General features: G+C 37.4%; 1 protein-coding gene and 1 pseudogene across 2 annotated transcripts; both read left to right on the top strand.

Moving 5' to 3' along the window:
* The first annotated feature begins 9,173 nt into the window (after nt 1-9,173).
* On the top strand, nt 9,174-10,388 carry LOC143620470 (small ribosomal subunit protein uS4y-like; annotated as a pseudogene). Its single transcript, XR_013151342.1, has 3 exons — nt 9,174-9,248; nt 9,605-9,985; nt 10,073-10,388. The product of XR_013151342.1 is annotated as a small ribosomal subunit protein uS4y-like (transcript).
* Nucleotides 10,389-11,681: 1,293 nt separating this feature from the next.
* LOC143620475 (peptidyl-prolyl cis-trans isomerase CYP23-like) lies at nt 11,682-15,547 on the top strand. The gene is made up of 5 exons (XM_077092170.1): nt 11,682-11,862; nt 14,878-14,991; nt 15,063-15,211; nt 15,311-15,383; nt 15,462-15,547. Exons 1-3 carry the CDS (start codon nt 11,728-11,730, stop codon nt 15,189-15,191), a joined length of 378 nt encoding a protein of 125 aa, XP_076948285.1. The 5' UTR covers nt 11,682-11,727; the 3' UTR covers nt 15,192-15,211; nt 15,311-15,383; nt 15,462-15,547.
* Nucleotides 15,548-23,220: the final 7,673 nt, after the last annotated feature.

Here is a 23,220-nt window from a genome sequence, read left to right as displayed (position 1 = left end):
CTAACGTGTACCGCGATATAGGTCTGTCAAGTCACTACATAGGCTTGCCACGTGGCGACACGTGGCAGGCGCCGCGCCACGTGGAGACACGTGGCAGCAACCAGTGCCACCGTGTGCCATGTGGCACACGTGTCAGACTTTGTCAGACACCCCATCGAGGTGCGCGATGGGAGTCTCTTTTGATCCATCGTGTAGCGCGATGGGTCAAGAAAACAGAATTTTTATTTTTGACCCTCGGGTTTGGATTTTGGCAATTTTAGTACCTAGACTTTGGAAAGTTTATATTTTGAACTCAAAATTTACGCGATGTTACACTTGGATTCCTTGTTGATTCACAATGTGTCCTAAAAATTGTACTTCTTGTAACCAGAATTCACATTTGGATAACTTGGCATATAACTTTTCTTGCCTCAATAACTCCAATATTATCCGCAGATGTTGTTCGTGTTCATCTTTACTTTTCGAATATTTCAAAATGTCGTCGATAAACACTATTAAGAATTTATCAAGGTAAGGTTTGCAAACCCGGTTCATTAGATCCATAAATACAGCAGGCGCATTGGTCAACCCAAACGGCATAACCAAAAATTCATAGTGACCATACCGAGTTCGGAATGTTGTTTTTGGGATATCTTCTTCCTGAATTCTTATTTGATGATAACCCGATCTTAGATCAATTTTCGAAAAATACTTCGCACCCTGGAGCTGATCAAACAAATCATCAATTCGTGGTAAGGGGTATCTATTATTTATAGTCACTTTATTCAATTCCCTGTAATCAATACACATCCGAAAACTTCCATCTTTCTTTTTCACAAATAACACTGGTGCTCCCCATGGCGAATAACTAGGTCGGATAATACCCCTGTCCAGTAACTCTTGTAATTGGTTGGACAATTCTTGCATTTCAGAAGGTGCAAATCGGTAAGGTGCCTTAGAAATGGGTGCTGCTCCCTGTATCAAGTCAATACAAAATTCAGCTTGTTGGATCAGTGGTAAACTAGGAAACTCATCGGGAAATACGTCTGAATACTCGTGTACCACTGGGATGTCTTCTATTCGATCTTCATCGGGTTCCCTAACTGTTACGCTCGCCAAGTATAATGTACAACCTTGGCGCAAACACTTTAATGCCTTAAGTTGGGATACGAGAGGCAACATAGTACCAGATTTCTCGCCTTGAACAACCATTGACTCATCATTCGAAAGAGGTATCCAAAAAGTCTTATCTTTACAGACAATTTTAGCTTTATACTTAGATAGCCAGTCCATACCGACTATAACATCAAAACTTCCTGTTACTACATGTGGGTCTTGTCGCGCTTTGCCCGATCCATTTACGAGAGCGCATCCCCTAGCCGGATAGGAAGTTGATGTTTGCCCTTGATTTTGTCGTTTTACTACATCGGGATCCAATTTGGGGCAGTGTCTCCTAAAGTGTTTCGTACTACCACACTTATAACATGTCTGGAGACTCATTGAAGATGGGGTTTGTTGATTTGATTGTTGTCGAATTGGTTGGGGACTAGGTGTTTGTGGACAACGAGGTTGGGTTGTTTTAGACTGTCGGTTTGAAGTATTCATTATAGTTCTACAACTTGGGGTATAATGTCCAATCATTCTGCATCTTTGACATATAACTATTCGACATTCACCAGTATGATGTAAATTACATTTTCACATTTCGACAACGACCCTTTGTATGTATCTAGTTTCGAGTTGGAACTGGTCCTAGTATAATTCTGAGTTGCAGGGCAGATTCTTTGATTCTGAGATTTCATTTGTGCTCTAGAGGTACAATCAGTTGGTACTCTTAATACACCATTTCTTGTAAGGTCAAAGGTAACGACGCTGGCTTGTGACACGTCAATTTCTAAAGTTGGGTGGGTTGTTGAATTGACTATACTTCTCACGACTGGGTTCAGTCCCCAAATATAACGCTCAATGCGCTTGGATTCCGGAATAATTGACCATGGTACTAAACGAGTCAATTCATTGAAACGATTTGTGTAACTTAAATGATCAGTGCCTCTCATTTCCAAATTCCAGAGTTCGTGTTCCAACTTATGGATCTCATTTCTTGAGCATAAATGTTTTAATATAAGGGTTTTAAGTTCAGTCCATGACATACTGTTAATCGTTTCTCTTCCCTGAGTTTGTGCATTCATGCTCCACCACATCAAAGCATGATCCAGAAACATACTCGTAGCGAATTTGACTATATGCTCTGGTCAACATTCACTAATGTTAATTATGAACTCGGTCTTTTCAATCCATTTCACCAATCTGCTAGGTCCTCAGTACCAATTAAATTTATAGGTCTACACGACATAAACTTTTCATACGAACATTCTCGACGGGGGGATTCATGTTACCAGAAATATTAGTATATAGTGGGGGAGTTATATTCGTGACATTATTTGTATTCAACGAGGAAATAGTATTGGTAGCTGCATTAGTGTTTGGCGGAGGTGTAGTATTATCGGTTGTATCGGTGCTCGACGGTTGGTTAACGGTTGTATTTTCAAGTATGCCAGCTGTGACTAGCACTACAATAGTCGGTATCACTGCTTGTAGTTGGTGAGCAATCATTTCACCCACCTCCACCTCAGATATAGTATTAGTTTTCTCCGATGCCATCCTATAACAATAATCATAAACACACAGCTATGCCAAAGAACACATTTGTATTACCCATAACTATTACTATACGTATTTATTCCAAAATCAATGCATAGGCTTAACCTGGTATAGGCCAGCGCTTTAAATAGACGTACTAAAATTTGTCACTATATAGAGACTTAACCCGGTAAAGGTGTCAGTACTTGTAATAATAGTAGATTATTAACATCCTCCATGTCAGCACAATATACTACTACCAATGCTGCATGGGGTATCAAAGGACTACGTACAACAAACCATACTACTTTTGTTTATATTTATCCATATGCATATAATACAGTAACCACACATAAACAACCATTTAGGCTGCAATAATTGCTTGACAACCGCATAACTTGGTTGTCACTCTGTCCAAGAGCCGTCAGTAATGTGTATCGGATCAATGTAAGTTCAGCACTACCTGTTGTATATCCATCATGTAATCATATAGCTCACGTCTTCTCTATATGTTGGTGATTATAGCTATTAAGTGCTTTAGTACCTGATTAGTCACTATAGCTAACCAGGCTGGGTCAGCTAAATGGGGAGGTTCTTAGTCGGGTACATGTATACTCCATGTAGGGAAAGGTATCTCGGTAACCTGAATACAAAAGGTTCTTCCCCTATGATAAGTCAATATGGGTGGGGAAGGCATACTATCAGGTGATGGTACATTCGTACGGTCAGTCTGACTAGCTCTATGAGTGGGTGTAGTCACCGGGGTATGGTGTGATAATGGTATGGTAGATCTAGGAGCTCTAGAAAGAGAGTGGTAAGTATTGGTGGCTTCTACTTCATATCTAAGTGATGTCCTAAGGGAATAACTATCACATCTATAGTCTGATAAGTCAGGCTTATCTATTGGCGTCTCATATGGAATCACGTCATTTCTCTCATTTTCATATATTTCTACATATTCATTCTCCCCCAAGTCTATTTCTGGTTCTTCCTTCTCAAGAGATAGTATTGATACTTGATTAATTGCATCATCTCTGGTTCTCGACATCCCCCTGTACAAAGGTTAGTATAATAATAATTCTTGACAATATTAATTATAATAATGTATATTATTAATTACAGTTTAGTACTTACACGTATTCGTACACATTAGCACAGATAATCCTTTATATTGATATATATTTATTAAATATTATATTTTATACACATATGTTGCTGTTTTTACCTATTAGATTGTTCAACGAATCCTTCTCGAATTCCTTCGTACAAACAAGTTCGTTATTACGTTCCGGACCATAATAACCCACTTGTCCATTCGAGTTCATCACTAGAATTGCCTGTATATATTATTTAATATTGTTTTATTCCCAGAGCTAATCGAGCCTAATGTTATCTTAGGGTATCCTAAGGGACATCCTAATTCTTTATAACCAATGGCTCTGATACCAACTTCTGTCACACCCCGACTAGGTAAATGCGGAAGCGTAATACGGAATGTAACATATAACTCTGGTATCAAACACATTGTTTTTAAAGAAATTCAACAAACTAATTTACATCATATTACATGGTTTGGTACTAAGTTTACAAATTAGATGAAAATCGCATAACCAGTTCACGGGCTTCTTATTCGTTACTATGTATTTGCATCTATTCATAGCTATTGAACTTTGCTTCTAACACCAAGCACATAAGCAATTCATTCCAACTTCGGCTTACCTGAAAATCATGTAAAAACGAGTCAACTACGTCTAGTTGGTGAGTTTCAAGTTTCACGAGTACGAACAAAATCAGTATACGAGTTCGTAAAGTTCACAGTACGTATATATATAAGTATGTGTATGATGTATTATACTAAGCCACAAGTGAAACCAAGACAGCTCGCACGCATGGTCACCCTTGCCCATGTACTCCCGTTGGCATTTAACAGCCACTTTGCCCCAAGTATGTACTATGTCTAACATCACATAGCATAATGTAATAAGTATAAATGACAATGTGCAACTAGGTTAACACGTTCCGGCATACCCCACCGGCTCTGTCAGTTGGGTTTGTCAAACCGATAGTACTATCCACACGTCACCGGCATGAAGTTAATCACTTGTGTTTGTGGGGACTTTCAAGTGTTAGTACTTAGATAATTCACATCATCACAAGTTTTCAAGTATAAACGTATATGTAAACATGCTTTCCACCCCAAAAGTTCGTAAAGTAGTTTAGAAAGTGGGGTCATGAAACTCACCTTATCGTAGTTCAAGCTGGTAATATGTATCAGTAAGTAATGTTCCTCGATTATAGCTTGACTCCCATAACCGGTATCGTGCTGTTAATACTAGTACAGTGTTTAAGCTAAATCGGGCTGTATAACTAGTCTGGGTATGGCTGTTAAGCCCAGAACATGACCATAGTCTTAGATTGAGACGTTGTATACTATGAAATGTTCAAAACCAGATTTGGCACAGTTTCACCGTTTTTCGAGCCTAGCCAAGTTGATCGTTTATGCATTTCGGGATTAGGTAAGATCACATAAAATTAAGTAAATAAAATGATTTGATTTATGAAAGAATTTTAAGGTTTTGGTATCTGGATTGATCGCAGGGTTCGTTTCCGTTATCATACGGGTTTGATTGTACAAAACGCGTACAATACACCCGAATTGTCCGGAAATCTCGTAAAAAGTTTGTTTTTAACAAATTCATCCAAAACTATGATATTTGACCACTTTTGATGTTTTAACATACCAACCAGTTCGTTAAGCACAAAACTGCCGGTTTTGTTAACACATATATAATTTAAATATTTAATTAACTATAACTAATTGTGCACTAATATATAAATTATGGAAATTTTTCTGAAAATAAGTTAAAATATGGAGAATTTTATAAAAATATTTTCAGAATTTTTATGATTAGTTATCTATTTATAAAAATTCATTTAATGTGTTATAATTAAGTAATAAATAGCCCGTTTATACCAAACGACATTCAAAAAATCCGATAATTTTTCCAAGAGGTCATAATACCATGAAATAGCTCCTGAAAAATCTCTAGAATCTAAATCTTTGGCCAAAATGCCTTTTAGCGTGTTTTTCAGCTGTTAAAACTCGATTCAAACACAATTGCACAAAAATACTTAGACATATCCAAATAATCCAAAACATTTCCAGTGATCTTACCATACCATTTATGGGTTCCAAACCAAATTTCATAATTTTATAAGAGTTTTAACTATTTTTCCCAAATAAACGCCAATAAACGGTAATAAATTCGCCAAATATTCTCCGTTTATCGAAAAAATACCAAATTTGAACAGGGACTCACTTATGTGTTCCGTAATGTCCCTGAAAATTTTCATAACCTAAAAGCAATCACGTCACTATCGAAGCACAAATAGCCCCTAAACGAGTTAACCGGTAATACCTTGTCGGTTTTCGGTTGATTTTGATGGCTTTAACGACTCTCCAGCTCTTGGGTCACAAACTTAGTGTATCTACATATCATATAACATAAAACCAAGCATAAATCATCCATATAACAGCCTTGTTAATTAGGGTTTCGGTTTTGGTTTCAAACCGAACTTTCGAACCGTAAAAATGACATATTCATATTCTAATCCGTGTTTTTGGCCAAAAATTCACATGGTACTGACTTGTAAACATGTTTAACATCAAAAAAGGATTTTTGGTGATTTTTAGGGTTTTTGGATGGTTAAAAATGTTTAATACTAATCAAAACCTAATTTTCCATGTTTAAATCATGTTAATTAAGTATGAAATGAATGAGAATTGAAGGTTACCTCTAGGGTTTTGCTGGAACAGCAGAAGAACACAGGTGCTTGTGAGTTGGTTTGACAATTTTTGTGCAAAAATATCAAGTGTAAAGCTTATGTAACAAGCTAGAACAAAAAGGGGGTAAAAGTCCACTTTGGCGGCCGAACCAAAGGGGGGGGGCATCGTGCCTTTTTTTGGCCCATTGATGCCTCGTTTTGTGTGCCAAGGTTCGGTATCGGTCCAAAATTTAGTTCGGGTCCGGTTTTTCTCAAGAAAACTAGTTCGAGTGCGAAAAACAACGCGAAAACGAGTGTTTTTCACCCCATTTTTGTAAAATAAGAAAAACTTACCGACTCGTTGTAAAAATTCAAAATATTTTCACAAATAGCTTAGAACATGTCATATAAGTGTTTTATAAATATTTTTCGGCTTAACGGATGCTAAAATGCTCGTTTTGATGTTAACGATTGCGTTTAAACTCATAACGTATCAATAAACGAAATCTTTCTCCTTTAAATGGTTTTAAACGTACTGGGGCCTATATGTTAGCCTCTATAATATATGTATAACTCATGTATGACCCCTCGGTATATATACGGGTCATAACTAGTATCGGTCGGCTACTCGTTTAATCGCTACGAATTAACCGATTTATAGTTTACTCGCTACGTATTGAATAAGGTATACTCGTTTTGTCACGAATGTCACATTAATTGTGGAGCCCTCCTCTCATCCACTAGCATTAAGCCCAAAGCACGCTTGTGATTTAAGAGACGAGCCATTTACTTATGAACCAGAAATCTCTCATATCCACGGCTGATGTCGCATTCACCTAGGGTGTTAAATACTAGTACGATTTGGTGAATGAGATATTAATTATGACTTGTGAACTTCAACTAGTTATGTGTTTAATTGACTAGTAGGCAAGAATGTTGAGCCGAATTATTGAATCCTACGGAAGCAAGTTATTCTTTGACACAAAAAGTATCGACCAAGCTTTAACCGGCATAGTAGAAATGTTGGTGGATTTTGGAATTCCAACCTTGATTATTCAGAGAGTCATATGAAAACTTTCAGATTAAAAGTTATTTCGGTGGTTCTCTAAAATACTTAAATCGGATAAAACTCCGAATTCGAGACAAGAATTTAGTATGGGATTTGTGAAGAAGATGAACCAGAATGTCGATAAATTGAAAGGAGCATCATATATCTCTGCAGAAACAGTTGGGTTTGGATAACTGCCTTAGGCAGTTATATTCAAATTTTAAATTATATTAATATGCCTCTAAAATCAAACTTATGATTACGTGTGACATAATCATGAATTAATATTCTGATAATGAACGGTTTTGATTGTTTGACTAATAAACAATTTCAATTAGAAACTAATAATAACATAATTGGTAACCAGTATTTACACATGTATCAATATAGGTGCACAAAAAACACGAACCCGAATAAAAACCCAAAACTGTGTTTTTTTATATCCGGGTTTAAATACTTGAACCCGTACCCGACCCTACCGGAAGAATACGGAGAGTGTATGCATTTCAGTACCAAAACCCGTACCCGTAACCATACCCGATTTGTACCTGGTAATACTCGAAAACCGGAACTAGTTCCATACCTTGAACAAATTTTTTCCAATACTCAAAACTTGGTTTTACAAATACCCGATCTATACCCGAAATTTCTGAAAAATATCTAAAAAATGCCCCCAAAAGTGAAACGCTTCAAAAAAACTCAATATATACCCGAAAAACCCAAAAATATGAGTTTTTCGGTACCCGGAAATAAGGTATTTAAATACCCAGTTTTAGAATACTCATTTATATATCTGACCCGAACCCGGTGCATAGAATATGGTTTTTAGAGACAAAAAATGGACCTGAACTCGACAAGGAAATTGTGAATACGCGTTTTTCAATACCCGATCATACCTGAACCTGATTCCATACTCGGAAACGGGTATTGGAAAAACCTGATTTGTGCATCTCACGTACTAACAAATAGAGGTGCACAAATCGGGTTTTTCAAATACCCGGGTTCGGGTATGGAACCGGGTTCGGGTATGACCGGGTATTGTAAAATCGGGTATTGACAATAATCAGGTTCGGGTCCGGGTATTGTCTCGAAAAACCATACCCTATGCATCGGGTTCGGGTGGGGTATAGCACCGTGTATTCTAAAACTGGGTATTTGAATACCCTATTTTCGGGTATTCAAAAAACCTTATTTTCGGGTTTTTTGGGTTTTTTTTCAGGTATTTTTCGGATATAGATTGGATATTTTAAAAGGTTGCACTTTTTTGTGTATTTTTCGGGTATTTTTTAGGTATTTTTCAGGAATACATCGGGTATTTGAAATACCCGGTTTCGGGTATTGGAAAAACCCGGTTCCGGGTATGGAACCGGTTCGGGTTTTCGGCCCCTCGAACCGGGTTTTCGAGTATTACCGGGTACAAATCGGGTCCGGTTCGGTTTCGGGTTTTACTACCGAAATGCATACCCTATCCGTACCCTACGAGTAGAGTCGGGTACGGGTTCAGGTATTAAAAAAACTGGTTACAGGTTTTTATTTCGGGTCCGGTTTCGGGTTCGGGTTTTTTGTGCAGCTCTACTAACAAAACCTTAGCCCATAAACGACGATTGAAGCCCAGAACATATACAACAACATCCATCCGGCCCAGCAAATGAAACCCACCCCTAATTTTATTATATTTATATATATATATACATATATATATATATATATATATATTCGTGAGTATTAGGGTTTCGTAACTTTAACTTAACTTGAGAATCAGCCTCAGCCGGTGGCCGTTCAACAACAATGGTTCACGTTCCCTTCTACCGCAACTGTAAGTTCACATCAATCTCCATTATTATTATTATTATTATTATTATTATTATTATTATTATTATTATTATTATTATTATTATTACTATTACTATTACTCTTACTATTACTACTACTCTTTAGCTATATTATGATTTCATCTGATTTGTAAATGAAGACAAAGTTAGGGTTTTGCTGATGCTTTTAGTTAATGTGTGCCCAATGCAAGCTTTAATTGTAGATATTCAATTCTCATTTCGAAATTTAAGTAAATTATTATAGGAGTTTAGACCTAAATATATTATAACTCACATACGACGAAGTTGATATGATTTCTGAGCATTTGTTGGAATGAACCTGACCCTGAGTCTGTTTTAGATGGTAAGACATTTAAGAAGCCCCACCGTCCTTACGAGAAGGAACGGTTGGATGCCGAGTTGAAGCTCGTTGGCGAGTACGGTCTTCGGTGCAAGCGTGAGCTTTGGAGGGTGCAGTATGCTTTGAGTCGCATCCGTAATGCTGCCAGAATGCTTCTGACTCTTGAGGAGAAGGATCCGCGTTGGATCTTTGAGGCGAGGCTCTGATGAGGAGAATGAACCGCTATGGTTTGTTGGACGAGAGCCAGAACAAGCTCGATTATGTTTTGGCTTTAACCGTTGAAAACTTTCTTGAACGCCGCCTTCAAACCCTTGTTTTCAAGACGGGTATGGCCAAGTCTATTCATCATGCTAGAGTTGTCATTAAACAAAGACACATCAGGTATTTAAAAGTATATGTATTAACCTTGAGTGACTGTAAGAATATTTATACGGGATTGTTATTTATTATATATTGTCGCATTTGTAGGGTTGGGAGGCAGGTTGGGAATGTGCCATCTTTCATGGTGAGAGTTGACTCACAGAAGCATATTGACTTTTCACTTACCAGTCCGTTTGGCGGTGGCCGGCGGGAAGAGTGAAGCGAAAGAACCAGAAGGCGGCGGCTAAGAAGGCAGCGGGTGGGGATGCTGATGAGGATGATGAAGAATGAGCTTATTCTTTTGGTTCAGAGTGAGTGTCTTTTGGTATTGTGTGACGTTTGAGGATACCTGTTATCTTTTTTTTATCAACTGTTTGTAGGAAGTTTTGGATGCTTTTGCATAGTATTTTGGTGTTTTTATCAAGTCTTAAGTCTTTTAATGGATTTTTTATTTTTGCTTTGCAATTGCTTACAAGTTTTTTAAATTTGCTTAGTTTTTAGCAGCACCATCTAAGTAAAGGATTGACACATATCGATTAATATGTGATGCATGAACATAAACATAGTGTTGTTACATGATTTTGGGTTATTGGTAAAACACATTTAAATTGGGTTACAATCTTTAAAACTCTTTTGAGGGTGTTCATAATGTATTGGAAATGAAATGTTTGTACACAAATTAACCACTTGAAATAGAAACTTGCTTTTGAGCGAATTTAGACTTGCTTGTGTATGCTTATAGTCATTTGACCTCTTTGCATATGTTTTACTACGGTTTTATGACGCTATTGTCTGATACTGATACCACAAGCCTAATATACATAAGATTGTAAGCTGAAAAAACTCATTTTGGTTAGACTGAATAAAGTTTACTGTGAAATTATTTGATTGAACTCGTATTACTACTTGATCAATAAAACAAACATTATCTCAGTGAACTCATTACTTGTTGATCAGTAAAACAAAACGCCTTTTTTCTAGCTCTTTTATCACCAGATATTGGTAAACCTTCTGTCCTATTCACCCCCTTCCACCTATATGATATTAAAATTCCTTTTCAGGTGTAGCTCACTAGTTTCTAGTTTCTAGTTTCTAGTCAATGTAGTTTCATGTACGTCAACATGTTGACTTTGGCTAGTTCACTATAAACATCATAGATGAGCAAAACCTCTGTATGTTTTGGTTAATAAGTGTATCTCGTATCTCTGAGTCCAAAGTATTAATAAAACAAAAATTTTATTTATGTATCAACTTTTTTTTAACGACATGAGCTTGATGGCAGCGGTGTTCTTCTCAAATGGTCGTTACATTTATTAACCTCTCTTTACCTAAGTTTGATCCTAGAACAATAATGTTCTCTCCCTTCTAATAATATATACTTAATGGATTTGAACCTAGGACCACCCAAGAGGGAAATCTTATGAAAAAACCCCGTAACCACCCGGATGAACCTACGATGGCACCTATGTATTTAATATTACTTAATAGAGGTGACCAATAAACGAACCGTTTACTGAACCAAAAACCGACAACTGAACTTAACCAAATCGTACCATTCATATTTTCATAAATTTGATTTTAGCTATTCACATAAACTAACCAAACCCAAAATTGAAAAAAAAATCCCGAAACAACTAAACTAACCGAAAACAGATAATTAATTTGATTTAGGCTGATAACAGAAAACGAAGGCTCATTAGATACGTCATTTATCAACCAGACGGAGAGAGTTGCTTCCGAGTCAACTGCCAAGAAGAAGAGAAATGGTAAGATCTAGAGTCAACGATTTGAATCTCATAAGAAGTTTTGGTGTCTGGATTCTATGTTTATTCTCGTTCTTGTTGGCCGATTCAGCTGACGATTCTTCGCTACTGGGATCAGCTCGCGTCGTGTTTCAGGTCCGTCCAATTCACACTATGGATCGTGTATTTGATTATTTTAGGGCTTAATTCCCAAATGTACCTATAATAATAATAATATCTTTTTTATTATGCTTATTAGTTTTCGATTTAGGGGTAAATCAAATGTTTCATTTCACTTCATACTTTTTCTTTGAATGCATACTTACACTTTGACCAATCATAATCCTAATTGCGGCCAACAACGCTCCCGGTAGCAGCGTAATCATTAGACCATGTGTAGTCATAATGCTCCACGCCTAGGCATTATGCGTCATGTGCCACCTTGAAAAAATAGGGTGTAGTCATAACTCTCCACCCCCGGGCATTTTGCGCCACGTGACACCCGGTCACTATTATTATTTTTTTGTTTTTTAAATAATAATTCATTAAATAATTAAATATAAAATTAAAAAAACTCCATGAAAATAAAACAAAATACATTCAATTTAAAAATAAAAACTACATTAAAAAATTAAAAAAACACATTAAATTTAAATAAAAAAAAAATACAATAATAATAATAATAAGACTAAATGTTGTATTTTTCAAAAAATTTATTTTGCCGAATTGCTTTTAGAGATTGGACTCTCAGGTCGTCTTCGGCAACATCCAGATAGGGATTCTCGTCTTCATTATCGCTTAAGTTGAAGTTTCGAGCATCGGAACTTGACGTTTCTGGATCAACCGAAGACGATGTCTTAGACCTTTTGTTAGGCCTAAAACTTTCAGTGCTGGCGGGCGCAATAGGGGCCCACTTAGGGTGGAACCTCAGTCGGATTTTTCAACAGTTCAAGTAACTGAAGTTCCCCGACGTCTGTTGATACTCTACCAATGCCCTTTTCATGATTTCCGCATCAGAGACACCGCTACCCCACGTTCGAACCATCCGAGAGTGAACCGAATGGTAAGCCTTGCATTTGGAGTTTATATCGGTCCATTTCGAGATTACTGAATCTTTTTCCCGACGCGAGTCCCCGCCAAGATCATGGAACAAATCTTTAATTTTGTTCCAAAATACGCGAAATGTTTGAAAGTTCGCTAAAAAAATAAAAATATTACAAGTTCAATGTTTATTCTAAGAAATTAAAAAAAAACATATACTTTTTAAAAACTTACCACACTCGGGATCTTCCGATATCACGCACCACGCCCGAGTAGAGATGGGCAAAAAACCGGTTGGTGAACCGGTTCAACGGTTTAAACCGAAAACCGGTTTTTACAAAAACCGGTTATTTAAAAACCGGTTAGAACCGGTTAGTAACCGCCGGTTCGTATATCGGTTACAAGTTCTAGAGAAAAAACCGGTTACTGAACCGGTTATGGAAAAAACCTGTTAATTTTAAAACCGGTTATTATGAAAAAAACCGGTTATTAACCGGTTATTTAAAAAAAAAACCGGTTATTAACCGGTTCTAACCGGTTTCTAAACCGGTCCTAACCGGTTAGACCGGTCCGAGTTTTGCACCAAAAAAACCGGTTAATAAACCGGTCCGGTTATTTAAAAACCGGTTTTTTTCCAGGCCAAGAAAAACCGGTCCGGTTATTAACCGAACCGGTTTTTTTAAAAAAACCGATTTGTGCACCTCTACGCCCGAGCAAGTAGTTCACACTCGTCGGGTTTCCACGGTATAGTTGTCTTTTTAGTCCGAGGTTCGCTAGGGGGTTTCTTTACGTGTTTTCTCCCATGTCTGCCTCCACGTTGGCTCGAACCGCCGCAAGTCTCCGGGACGGGTTGTGGCTCCGGGTTGATTTGTGTCTCCGACACCGTCTCGTCGCCGGGTTGGGAACCGGAACCGGCCATCATATTTGTGGTTGGGTTTTGGAAACCGGGCACCGTATTTGGGTTAGGGACTCCGGAACCTAGATATTGCATGTACACGGTCATTTGCACGTCGAACGAATACGGGGTTTGAGGGGTCGGGATTGTTTGCTTTGGGATTGTAGATGGGTTCGGTTGTGGATTATTTGGGTCGGGATTGTTTGCGTTGCCTTGTCGGGCGTGTGGAGCAAAACCGAGCGTTTGGTTGTTGAATGGAAACATATTGGTTGGTGATTGAAAATATATATTTGAGTGTGTTTTATAGAGAATGGGTAGATGAATTGTGTATAAAAAATGAAGTTTGAGTTTGTTTATAGGAGAATTGTGTTAACATAAAAAAAAGTAAATTTTTTTAATCAAACAATCCAATTTAACGGTAATATGTTTCAAAAATTGTGCCCATTCAAGCGTTTTATACAAAACGCCTATTCAAAAAACACACCCATAACGCCGGGGGGGGGGGGGGTGCCCCTGACGTTTTCGTCCAAAACACGTGCATAACGCCACGAGTACGGGTGGTCTTATAATAGATAGATTTATACTCGGTTTCTCTCACCATAATGATTATGAACAAAATGGAGAAACGTACTAACGAAATCGAGTATAAATCAAATGTAAAATGAGTGTCAAAACTATGTTGATTTCGCTTCTTTTTGGCACGGAAAATCATAATAATAAGATGGGTCCCACCTTTTGACCAACCAAGAGTTGATGCGTGGCGCAATTAGGCTAATTTTAGCCTACAAATGCAGTTTTTAGCCTACAAGATAGACGACTAAGATGAGAGAACCTGGCTATATTTGAAAATGTCTGTGGTATTGTAGGCTAAAAGTCAATGTCTATTTTTGAAAAAAAAAAATGGTCAAACGTGTCTATTTTGGTATATTTCCCTTATGTCTTTAGTTCTTGTTAAAATGTTAACACATTAACATTTCCCTTTGTTTGATCAGTTTATTGGTCTAGTATGTTCATCAGTTTATCAGTTGATGATAGTTATACTCTAGTATGTTCATTGAAAATGTTTATCAAAAGGTAATCTCTACATAGGTTTTACTACACAAAAATATATGTACTTGTAGAACAATATTGAGACTGAATAATTTCCGTGATGATAGTTATGCTCTAATATGTATTCACTGAAAATGTTTTTCTAATGTTAATTGACATGGATTTTTACCAATTTATGAATGTAGTCAAACTACGGGGACATTGAGTTCGGTTTTTACCCTAGCGTGGCTCCAATAACAGTTGAGCACATTTACAAACTTGTTCGTTTGGGATGCTATAATACAAATCACTTCTTTCGGGTAAGTTTTAGAACTCAGAAGTAACAGGTAAGTTAATATTATTTGTTATGAATATGTGAGAATGGACACAGGTGGATGAGGGGTTTGTTGCACAAGTTGCTGATGTGGCTGGTGGGAGAACCGCTCCAATGAATGACGAACAGAGGAAAGAAGCTGGTAAACCAATTAAAGGTGAATTTAGTGATGTTAAACATGTATGAGGAATTCTTTCTATGGGAAGGTAAATATTATTATTATTATTATTATTTATTGTTGTTGTTATATAAAGTCAAATAATCACCTTTTAAAGCATTAACATAGTTACATAAATTGAGTTTAGGTATTCGGATCCAGATAGTGCTCAATCCTCATTTTCAATACTTCTTGGAAATGCTCCACATCTTGACCATGAGGTTTGTTTGTTTAACATTTTTATAAAACTATGCAAATGATTTTTTGGAAAATTTTATAGTGGTAATTATCTTGATCAGTATGCAATATTCGGTAAAGTTACCAAAGGCGATGAGACGCTGAAGAAGCTTGAGGAATTACCCACTCGTCAAGAAGGGATATTTGTTATGGTAAAGTTTTTTCTTTAAACCTTTTTTTGGAGTGGTAACTTTACACAATAGTAACCAAGTGTTCCACTAAAGTCAACGAAAGTTTTTTGATCCTTCTAAGGTGTTCTAATCATATATACTTTTTGTTACAGATGTTTAAACTTTTTGAAATTTATTTGAGGCAAATGAAACACAAGTGAGGCTTGGTTACTCTTTGTTTATTATTTTCTTAAGCTTGACTTAAATTTAGCAATTATGAAACTTGGTTATTATTTAGTGAATTTTCTTTATTCATGATTACCTCCTACTTCAAGTTTATCACTTATGATTAACAAAGATTCATATATGTTTCATTTGACCCACTTAATTTTAGAAAATTTAAATATTTATTAAAAAAAAATTATACAACACTGTAACGCCTAATGAAAGTTGAGTGATTTTAGAGTATAGGTGGCAACCATGACCCATTCTTCAAAGAATGAATTGATTTGGGCAAAAATAAATTGTATATGGGTTAATTCAAATCAGTTAACGGGTCAATTTGGATCTACTTAAATTAGTCAACAAGTCAAAACGGGTAACTGTTTTAAACTTGTTAAATTAAAAGGGTCCAAATGGCTTACCACTAGCCATGACATCGTTGGTCTCCACCACCTACTCATTTTCGCTGACACCATCACCTCCGCGGCTCCGCCACTAGCCATCATAATAAAAATAAAACAGGCGAACCTATTTTGGTACTTTTTGTTATAACAACTCATTTCAAACCGACTCCATTTTTTTGCTAGAACCCGTTTTGACCCAAACCAAACTGATGTTTTAAAGTGATACATTTTGACCGGAACTCATTTTGGTCAGACCCCATATTGAACCCAATTGCCAGACTTACTTTAGAGGGACAAAAGCACTGTGTGACTTTACTGGAATAGTTGGTTTCTATTAGGTGAAGTTTTCCATATCTCATCATCTTGAACAAGTATTCAAATAGACTAAAATGTTATGTTTTATAAAACACACACATTTGAAATTCTTTTTAGTTCTCTATAATGCTTTATGTTATATTTAATAGTGACTGATCAACCTCTCTGTTTATTGTTAACTTTTCTCCCGGTTCGGCCAATTGAGAGCATAACGATTCTGTCAACATACTACTACGGTGAGTAGTGATGTGTGAAAATGTATAATATAAATAAAGAACGAATCACAATTAAGCTTTAAATTTATAAAAACGAAAATCCTATAGAAACCACACAAAACCGCCAAGTGTACCGATCATAAATAGTATAGCATCAAGGAAGTCCGGATGTCGAACACAAAGACACGTGAAAACGTTTTTAATTACGAAACTCTAATTAAGACTTACCAAAATAATATTTATTTGATTTCTATGATTTTATTTAACTACTTAACTTAATTAAAAGAAAACTGTTGAACAAACACTTTTTAGAAAACTTTCGGATTAAATTCAATATGTAAAAACGTCTACCTAGGACTGACTCGTGTTTAATGAAAATGACAACGGATTGGAAAAAACGTTTAAGTTACCGGTTTCAAAAGATGACACAATTAAAAATCCTTTAAGACAGTCAAATTACTTTTCAGTCTCATCAACTAATCTCTAGTTCATTTTAATTGATTATTAAAACATTACCGGATAATTAATTAATTACGTGTTCTAATGACGAATTACCTTTCGGTCTCATCGACACACCATCCCATGGAACACCCAGTTATGTAACCAAGAACAGAGGAACAATTTAACCAAACCCTAATTAAGCCAACTCATTGCACATAACACTTAAATTCAACAAGAGCAAAACCCGCTTTCGCGCGGTCCTAATTCTAGCAAATAAAAGATATGTGACAACTTTACTTCCTATCACCTTTCGGTCTCAAGGAATGTATATTAACTGATTTTATATGATTAGTTACCCAACATATCCCTACGGTGATCAACCCGCAATAAAACCCAAAACACCAAGTAATAGGCTAAACTATGCAAACGATAATCAAAACCGATTCAATTAAAGCAAGCAAGTGGGAATTAAGTAACACATCAAAAATCACAGCCAACATACAACCTAATTATATGATCTAATCAAACTTTACATAATCAATTTTACAACTTAAACATTACCAATCCGTTTATTATGTCAATTACATGTCAACACTACATCATTCCTAGGTAGAACAACGAGTTTAGCTCATAATCAAATTTGGACAGCCATGAACACTTAATAAAAACATCATATTAACCAACATAAACATCATAAAACTCAACCAAGATTCAAGATCAATCAATAATAAACCAAACCACTAGTTACTTGCAAAACAATTCAATAACAAAGATCAAATCAAGATAGTTAGGGTTTTGAAAGATAAACAAAGTTTAGAGATGTATACTAAACAATATGGCTGAGATCTTTGGATGTTTTACTTTCCTAGCAGCTGCCCACAAGTCTCCTCTTCTTCCTCAGCCGTCCAAGACCCACCAGCCGCCAAACAGCTTCCTTTTTTTCTTTCGTTTTGGTCGGCGGCTAAGAGTTCCGATCGGCAGCCTTGAAGAACTAGGGTTTTAGGTTTTTTCTTACTTGATTTCGGGTTTGGCTGATCAAGAATGGCTGATTAATTCTGATATTATCTTAATATAATATATTATAAGGCTTTTAATTCATGGGCTTGGACCGGGCCTTGCTTAAATTTTGAAAACTTGACACTTAAACCATTCAAGTTCCTTTTTTTCTTGTTCTTTCTTTCTTCTTTGCATCACCTACACAAGTTAACATGTCTTTGTAATATTTATCATTTAAACCCTTAAAGACATAAAAAAGTAATACTTTATTAATAAAAACAAGATAAAAACGTAAGGAAAAGAGGTGTGTTTTGCAACACATCAAACATCCCCACACTTGAACCTTTTTCATCCCTGAAAAAGTTTAATGCAGTTGGATCAGAATCGGAAAATCAAAGTTAAATCAAACATATAGGTTATATTTTAAAGCTCAGAAAAACGCAAAAACCGCGATCATCGATATTGTTGTCCACCTAAACCCACGCCTTAATCTTTACCGGGACAAATAAGATCCGACAATATTACTCAGTGGTTCACACAATTAAGACCCGCTTATTTTCTGCTTTTACCGGACCAGACCACCCCAACTTGACTTAAACCTCAAAGTTAGCAGAATTAAAACTTGTTGCTCAATATTTATGAATCGTTAAGACGATCAAGGGTATTGTTTATCCACCTAAGCTTAAGCATCAAAGTCTACCAAGCAGCCATTAGATATGATTAAGGTTCAATTATTTATAGCCGGTGCTCCCCACAACATGACATACCCCCGTTATCAAGCAATACCCCAAATCCATAACCATAAGTGAGTATGCAAAATTTTATCTGTAGGGCTTACATGTAGCATGTCCCTTGTGGTCCGTTTCTTAATGGTAATGAGACGCGAGCAAGGGGACCCCGCATGACTAACAGCGTGGATGATCAAGTCTGTAGTGTATTTGTACTTTCGTACTGTTGTGATAATGTTTATAGACTTAAAAGGGTTTGTTCTTTGGCTTTATTTTAAATATCCACAACCCCACTTAGGAATTGTGAATACCCAGCTAAATAGATTGCATACAGACCCATGGTCTCCGGACCCGAAGCATCCCATCAATACAGGATTTAAGGTTATAAAACCATACGCCGATGAGGTGTAAAACACTAAACTATCATTTTAAGATTTATATCACAGGCTACATGACATACTCTAACGTTAAACCTACCCAAGCATCATATGATAACGTATTCAGATTTTTTAAAAACTCATGATATTTCCATTTTTCATACCAAAATTTGAGGCTTGAGTATGGCCCGACCTTTCATTGCTTATTTTCCACGGACAAAACGCTTTACCCACAAAAGATTTCCGTTTAACCGTTTTATCAAATTTGCCCTTTCATTTTCAAGGCTAAGCCTACCGACACATCCCAAGTTAAGTGCGTTTTCTTCTATTTATCTCATATTATTAGTAGTTTGAAAAACCGATTTCCGAATAAAATCATCATCTCCGACTTTAACGCAAAAGAAACTAAAAACGAGGGACATTTTATTATTTTTTTCTATTTTTTTTCTATATTTTTTTTTCAACATAAACAAACTTGAACACGTACGAAAACGAAAAACGAGTGAAAAAATTTTATTTTTAAAAATTTTTTTATTTTATTTTATTTTTTTTTTTTACAACTAAGTAAAATAAATTCTCATCCCCACACTTAGAACGAAAGTGTCCTCGATGAGAACAAGGAAAAGAAATAAAAACAAAAACAAAACGTAAAGCATAAAATAAAAACTTTAAAAGAACAGAAATAAAACAGAGAACGGGTTACTCCCCTGGTTTAGATGCAGATTCTTCATCAGCTGTGTATGATTCGAACGAACGACCGTATAGCATTTCATTCGCGGTCGCAACCTCGGGTGAACCAGTTCTAGAACGCCATCAGAGCTACCATGCGCATAATAATACCTGTAACAACTCAAACTCGCTCGCATGTAGCGGCGTACGAAACATAACAAAAACATAAGAAATAAACATATTTTTGTGTTTTTGAATTTTTTTTTGAATTTTTTTAATTTTTTTAATTTTTTTTTATTTTTATTAAATATTTATATATTTTTTTGTATTTTTATTATTATTTATTTTTTTTATAAATAGAAATAAAACAAATAAAAACATATAATAAAGAGAATAATAATACAAACTCTACAACTCGGGCCGTCTCCCGAGTGATGCATCCATCACGACTAATTCTCGGTGAATGAGTCAAGGTAGAACACCTCAACTGTCTGATCAGTATTCGGCTCTCCAATGTATTGCTTCATTCTATGGCCGTTCACCTTAAACTTCCCGCTTCGATTTTGTATCTCAATGGTTCCATACGGGAAAATCTCAGTGACCGTGAACGGTCCCGACCATCGGGATTTCAACTTTCCCTGGAGTAACCTCAACCGGGAGTTATACAATAAAACCTTATCCCCACACTTGAACTGCTTATTACCCTTCAGTTCCTTCGTCCGCTCCTTATACCGAAATGATTGTGCATATGCGTGATCCCGGAGCTCCTCCAACTCGTGCAACTGATGGAAACGATTACCCTCTGCGGCGGGTAAATCAAGATTAACCCTTTGAAGGGCCCATGAAGCGCGGTGTTCCAATTCAACAGGAAGATGACATGCCTTCCCATAAATCATCCGAAATGGTGTGGAACCAGTCGGAGTCTTGTAGGCTGTACGGAAGGCCCACAGAGCGTCATCTAATTTGTCGGACCAATCCCGACGATTCGAACCAACTGTTTTCTCAAGAATACGTTTTATTCCACGATTAATCACTTTCACTTGCCCACTGGTCTGTGGGTGGTAGGCGGTCGCAAGCCGGTGGGTGACCCCATAGCGCTGCAACGCCTTCTCCATCTGCGCATTGCAAAAGTGAGTACCTCGATCACTGATCAAGGCCTTCGGGACTCCAAAACAAGAAAACAAACCTTTTAAAAATCTCACTACAACTCGGGCGTCGTTAGTGGGCAATGCTTTGGCCTCGACCCACTTAGAAACGTAATCAACAGCCACAAGAATATACTTGTTCCCTCTAGACGACGGGAACGGGCCCATAAAATCGATACCCCAAATGTCAAAAACCTCGCATACCTGAATCGCATTTTGGGGCATCTCATTCCGGGATGAGATATTACCAACACGTTGACATCGGTCACAACTTTTAACAAACTCATGTGCGTCTTTGAAAATAGAAGGCCAATAGAATCCAGAATCAAATACCTTCTTCGCTGTCGAACTCGCACCGTGGTGACCTCCTGTCGGTCCCACATGACAATGGCTCAAAATCTGCCATCCCTCCTTTTCATCTACACATCTCCTAATTAATTGATCAGCAACAACACGGAAAAGATACGGGTCGTCCCATAGGTAGAACTTAACATCAGCAAAGAATTTCTTCTTTTGCTGGTAAGGCATCTTCGGGAGGTATCCATCAGCAAGATAGTTTGCGAAGTTAGCGAACCATGGAAAACCCTCCTCCTGTGCCTTAACGAACATGAGACTTTCCGTCGGAAAATGGTCGTCGATCCTAACTCCTGACTCAGCACCTTCTAGACGTGAAAGATGATCGGCCACAACATTCTCGGCCCCCTTTTTATCACGGATCTCAATATCAAACTCTTGAAGCAACAGGATCCAACGGATAAGACGAGGTTTGGCATCCTGCTTGCTGAAGAGATAACGAATAACAGCATGATCCGTATAAACAATCGTTTTGGACAAAACCAGATAGGACCTAAATTTTTCGAAAGCGAACACCACAGCTAAAAGCTCTTTTTCGGTGGTGGTATAGCTTTCTTGTGCGCCATTTAAGGTCCGGCTCGCATAATAGATCGGATGGAAATGTTTATCCTTCCGTTGTCCAAGAACCGCTCCGACCGCGAAGTCGCTCGCGTCACACATTAACTCGAATGGTGACGACCAGTCGGGAGCAACCATGATCGGGGCGTTAACTAGTTTGTCTTTTAGAAGATCAAACGCCTCGATACACTGCTCGGAAAAAACAAATGGAGCATCCTTCTCCAAAAGTTTGGTCATGGGTCTTGCGATTTTTGAGAAATCTTTAATGAACCGGCGATAGAACCCGGCATGACCTAGAAAACTACGAATGGATCTCACAGAAGTAGGCGGGGGAAGATTAGAAATGGTCTCGACCTTCGCTTTATCAACCTCTATCCCCGCACTCGAGATCCGATGTCCTAGAACAATGCCCTCGCGAACCATGAAATGACATTTTTCCCAGTTAAGGACTAGGTTGGTGTCAACACAGCGGGACATCATCCTCTCAAGATTAGATAAACAATGATCGAAGGAACTCCCAAATACGGAAAAATCGTCCATGAACACCTCCATGGAGTACTCGATCATATCATGGAAAATGACCGCCATACACCTCTGGAATGTGGCCGGAGCGTTACACAGTCCGAACGGCATACGTTTGTAGGCAAACGTACCATAATGGCAGGTGAAAGTGGTTTTCTCCTCATCAGGAGCTATGGGAATCTGAAAATACCCGGAGAAACCATCCAAGAAGCAGTAGTACTGCTGACCCGCTAAATGCTCCAACATTTGATCATTGAAAGGTAAAGGAAAGTGGTCTTTCCTGGTGGCATTATTCAGTCTGCGATAGTCGATGCAGACTCGCCATCCCGTCTCAGTCCTCGTGGGAGTAAGCTCGTTCCGCTCGTTGGTGACAACAGTCATGCCACCCTTTTTAGGAACCACTTGGACTGGACTCACCCAAGCGCTATCAGAAATGGGGAAAATGATCCCCGCATCAAGGAGTTTGATAATCTCCTTCTTCACGACCTCTTGCATTTTCGGATTGAGCCGCCGTTGCGGCTGGACGACAGTTTTGAAATTTTCCTCCATGAGGATTTTATGAGTGCAAAACGAAGGGTTGATACCCTTGATGTCAATAATCTTCCATGCAATCGCCTCTTTGTGCTGTCGTAGCACCCTCAACAACTTCTCCTTTTCGACCTCCGTCAAAGCAGATGCAATGATAACTGGAAGCTTCCTTTCTTCATCTAAAAATGCGTACTCAAGATGGGCAGGCAGATTCCTAAGCTCTAAGGAAGAAGGAGG

This window comes from Bidens hawaiensis, unplaced genomic scaffold (genome assembly GCF_021521415.1).
Source record: "Bidens hawaiensis isolate Kalapana, Puna unplaced genomic scaffold, B.hawaiensis_p1.1 tig00000296_1, whole genome shotgun sequence".
NCBI classification, from domain to species: Eukaryota; Viridiplantae; Streptophyta; class Magnoliopsida; order Asterales; family Asteraceae; genus Bidens; species Bidens hawaiensis.
Note: the sequence above shows the minus strand (reverse complement) of the source record. Positions and strands in the feature narration are given on the sequence as shown.

What these genes read in the sequence shown, in the direction of transcription:
- LOC143620475 (XM_077092170.1), top strand. Translation starts at nt 11,728, where the DNA reads ATGGTAAGATCTAGAGTCAACGATTTGAATCTCATAAGAAGTTTTGGT. An exon ending in CAGCTCGCGTCGTGTTTCAG is followed by an intron (nt 11,863 to 14,877) that starts GTCCGTCCAATT and finishes TTATGAATGTAG; the next exon opens with TCAAACTACGGGGACATTGA. An exon ending in ATACAAATCACTTCTTTCGG is followed by an intron (nt 14,992 to 15,062) that starts GTAAGTTTTAGA and finishes GAATGGACACAG; the next exon opens with GTGGATGAGGGGTTTGTTGC.